This window comes from Penaeus japonicus, unplaced genomic scaffold, assembly GCF_977035675.1.
Source record: "Penaeus japonicus unplaced genomic scaffold, GWHDUDI00000001_assembly GWHDUDI00000024, whole genome shotgun sequence".
NCBI classification, from domain to species: Eukaryota; Metazoa; Arthropoda; class Malacostraca; order Decapoda; family Penaeidae; genus Penaeus; species Penaeus japonicus.
This window is the reverse complement of record NW_028234426.1, coordinates 29,285,960-29,290,489: the sequence shown is the minus strand read 5'-3', so window position 1 is coordinate 29,290,489 and position 4,530 is coordinate 29,285,960. Positions and strand designations below refer to the sequence as shown.

Sequence of the window (4,530 nt, the reverse complement as noted above, 5' to 3'; positions counted from 1 at the left end):
TATGTCTTTGATTTTATCACATATCTGTTGTCAGTTCTATGCATTATGATTAGAAAATATCCCAAATCTTTAGCACCTTTTAAGTAAAATAATGAAGTTATTTTGTAACATGTTTTGAATGAATTGTTGAAATTCTAAAACAAATTTAATTGCATAGTGTTCTTCAGTATGTTTTATTGGAAAATATGTTAATACATTCTGTTATATGATAGAAAAAATCCAGATTGTGTTATACTACAAATAAAGAATTTATCTGAAGGATATTCATATTTAAGCATTGGTAGTACTGTAATATTGGAAACATAATGTTCATATTTTTTTTATGTCAAAATAATAACTATGGTATTAATATGTGAGCTTAAATTTCATGTTATGCTAACTGGCTATCTGTACTTATTTTAACTTTTATATTTTTTTATTAACAGCGATTCAACCAGCTGATCAATGATAATGTATTGGAATCGTGCAAAGATTTCAAAGTGAAGAAAGTAGTGTCTTGTCTTTCAACGTGTATTTTCCCTGACAAAACTACATACCCCATTGATGAAACAATGGTTAGTATATTCTGTAATGGGTACTATTCAAAGCAGATTTGTACAAATACAAGATTATAAAGCTATTATTGCATAATAAGGAAAGGAGAAGAATGTGTAAGAGAGAATATGTTTGAAAGTTCATAGAAAGTTTCGTTTTGTGTGAGGTGCAGGCAAACATATTAGTTTGAAAAATATATAGATAGATAGATTTAATCTATTTTATAAACTTTGAATTAAAATTACTTTCACAATCATCATGTGTACATTTTCGAAAATATTTCAATGTTATGTGAATTACACCATTCTTTTTGGCTCTTGCAGAAACAAAACATGCTAGCATGAAGTGCCAATATTTCCTCTTTCTTTTGAAACAGATCCATAATGGACCTCCCCATCAATCTAACTTTGGGTATAGTTATGCCAAGAGGATGATTGATGTGATGAACCAAGCATATCACCAGCAGTATGGTTGCAATTTCACTTCCGTCATACCAACAAATGTCTATGGACCGCATGACAACTTCAGCTTGGAAGATGGCCATGTGTTGCCTGGACTGATTAACAAGGTTAGTAGTTGTAGGATTTTGTAAGGTATTTATATAGTATTGCTTCAAATATCAAAAAAGATGTAAGATGGTCTTTGGTGATATGATATATGCTTAAAGATATTTATTGTTTCTACAGTAGTATTTCAACTAGTATAATAAATCATATATGGAATTAACTCTACAGATTCAACTATTTACATCATTTCAGGTTTATATGGCCAAGAAAAATGGAACACCATTTACTATCTGGGGAACTGGAAAACCTCTACGGCAGTTTATCTACTCCATAGATCTTGCCAAGCTTATGATCTGGGCTTTACGGGACTATAATGAAATTAGTCCAATTATTCTGTCAGGTAATAAACTGTGGGATAATTTTTTTCTCTCTGTACTAGTAAATTTAAAGTTGACATGATATTCATCTGTCTTTATTTTGAAATATTAATATCAGAAGAGATCACGACAAATTATTTTCCATATAGTTATATAATCACTGTTTCTTCTCATCATCATCTAATAAATATCCAATCTATTCTCCTATTTCCAGTTGACGAAGCAGATGAAGTCTCTATCAAGGAAGCAGCTGAGACGGTTATTGATGCCTTTGAGTTCAAGGGAGAAGTTGTGTTTGACACCTCTAAGTCGGATGGCCAGTTTAAGAAAACCGCAAGCAATGCAAAACTAAGGACTTATCTCCCAGACTACAAGTTTACGCCCATACAGCAAGGCATCAAGGAGACCGTAAATTGGTTTATTGAGAATTATGAGTCTGCAAGAAAATAAGACATTTAATTTGTTATTTAGAGAAATAGATGAAGGAAAATATCTGAATGTCTAACAAAGGAAATTTTGTAAGATATGATTGTAAATCATTCCTCTCTTAGGGACATAAAAAAAGTTTTCTAATATACACAATTTAAGAATCATGTTGTGTTTGATTTTATGTAATGAAACATTGGGTTTGTGGCACATTAAAGTAATTTGGTACATGGTGATAATACAGTGTAATTCATATAAATTCAATAACTGGAATATTTAATGATTTAATATTTACACATTTACAAACTTGTTATTTTGGTATATATATGCTACGCATTGTCTAGTGCTTTTTTGTGATTTTCAGTTTTGATTTTAGATTTCATATCCAGGTAATTTCAGTGATTTATATTTATAACTTATGTGTGGTCAGGATTTTTTGAAATATGAGGAATATTTCATAGAAAAACTGATTTTATATTATGATTGTATTTTACACATGCACACAATAGCCTTTGTACCAGAGACAAATGTTAATGGAATATTTAAGATGTATTGCTAACAGCAACAGATTCTCAATTCCAGGTGATTTCTGTAATAATATAGCAAATTTTACGTTGTACCAAGAAACCAGTGATGAACTACAAAAATTAAAATTATATTTTATGTGTGGATGATGGTTAACATTGTAATGTTACCATCTAGAGATTGATAAGGCTGTTGTAATCTGATTTAAGAATATATTTATAAAGATCTAAAGCAATTAAATTGTAACACAGACTTGTGTTTTAAGATATTCAATATATATCCCCTTTTACTCTTGATTTTTCATAGAGTGAATATGAAAATTTGATTACCATGTAGAAAAGATAGGAATATTGTTCACACTGACATTGTAATTTTCATAACAACAATGAAAAATGAAGGGATATTATTATAACTACAATCAGTACTTAAAACTTATGTATTTTATTTAGTCATAATATTTATTTTTCAATGACAAGTAGAAAGTGATGCTCTCATATACCTCTTTCTGAATGACAAAGAAGAAGAAAAGAAATGACAAAAGATACTTAAAGAAAAACATATTACTTAATAAATGGGACAGGAAACGTAACTTCGACTAATTGATTGAAGCAAATCTTTCAGTTTCAGGTTCACATTTACCGAAATTAGATGTACACCAAGACATCAAGTCCGAAACAGAAAATCAAAGTTGTGTTGCCATCTAGAGAGTTAGAAGGCTGTTATAAACCAATTCAAGAATATATTTATAAAGATAGGAAATCAAGTAAATTGTGTTAAATCCAAATTTATTTACTTTTACAGATGTGATGACTGAAACATTGGAAATGAGATGGGGTAGGTCAGGAAAAGATGGAAAAATCTTGTTAAAATTACTGACATTCTCTTCTCATGAATGGGGAACTGAGAGTGATTATTATATAACAGTTTTTCTTCTGATCATCATTTAAATGCATGATGATATACAACTCATGGTAACTTAGCTCAGGTTATAGGGTCTCCTGCAGTAAAAGTATGACTGATTCTTACAAAATATATATTCAGTTTCCCATTTCAATAAAATATCAGCACAAATATACTTTTGGAAAGGAGTTTTGTATATCCTATTTTCAGTATCTATAGCGAATGATTTTGAATAAGCAAGTCTGTATGACTAATTTGTTTATCATATTTTTAGTGTGGGGTGATCTGGCTGTAATAGGAGAACAGTCTGTTGGCATTCATTTTATTTTACTTAGTTCTCTTTTTTTATGTCAGTTGAGTATTTGGAGATACCCTCTTTTGTTAACTGATCGTTTTTTGTCCAATGTCTTATATTGAACGATCTATGAAATGTATTTGAATTTCAAGATGTGCAAAATATTAATTCTGCAATCTCGGTTCTGTAATATATATGGGCATAATCATCAATGTAAACAAACAACATAATTTATAAATTATTATTTGATAGTGTCAGTAATAAAATCAATGATTTTCCCTTTCGAATGATTGTCCAGAATATAAAAATTATCAAGAATTTTAGGAACACTAAAAACTGCTCTGAAACTGCAGCTCATATAATAAAACAGCCCTTCATCCTATTTAAAAGGTCATTAGATTATATATTCCTATCATTAGACAAATAACTCGGATCATGTACGACACACGTTTCGAAATTGCAAACGTTCGCTATGAAATTCGCTTATGACGTATTACGGTGGGGTATTTTTTTCTGATAGTATTCTTTCATATATATGTATGTATACATATATATACATATATACATACATACATATATATACATATTTATATATACATACATGTATGTATATACGTATGTATGTATTTATGCCTCACCAAAAAAAGTTTCTTTAAGCTCAGTACGTCACCCGGAACTTATATAAAAGATATGGAGCATCAGCGATATCATATGTTGTCATATATATACCTGTGATGTTAATTCGCCCAACGTATTACAGAGTTCTATAATGATAGAAAAATTGTATCATGATTTCCAACAACCAAAACGTTCCACATTCACGCAACAAGAATAACCCGGAGAACCACAGAATTAAGAAGATATAATATCTTGTGCTCGATGAGATTGCATTATAGTCATAAACTCATAGTAAATTCATTAGAAACTAGCATAGTCCAATACATTGAAAAACTCACTAATAATATCA

At 29.7% G+C, this 4,530-nt stretch overlaps 1 protein-coding gene across 2 annotated transcripts in view; it reads left to right on the top strand.

Annotated features, from left to right (window-relative positions):
• The window catches only part of Gmer (GDP-L-fucose synthase-like protein), a 5,135-nt gene extending 2,515 nt beyond the window's left edge, over positions 1-2,620 (top strand). For both annotated transcript variants that reach the window (XM_043021282.2, XM_043021283.2), the window contains exons 4-7: positions 426-554; positions 911-1,102; positions 1,293-1,440; positions 1,632-2,620. In XM_043021282.2, the coding sequence (XP_042877216.1) occupies positions 426-554; positions 911-1,102; positions 1,293-1,440; positions 1,632-1,867 (705 nt within the window). In that variant the 3' untranslated portion in view covers positions 1,868-2,620. The remainder of the gene's footprint in view (positions 1-425; positions 555-910; positions 1,103-1,292; positions 1,441-1,631) is intronic.
• The last annotated feature ends 1,910 nt before the right edge of the window (positions 2,621-4,530 follow it).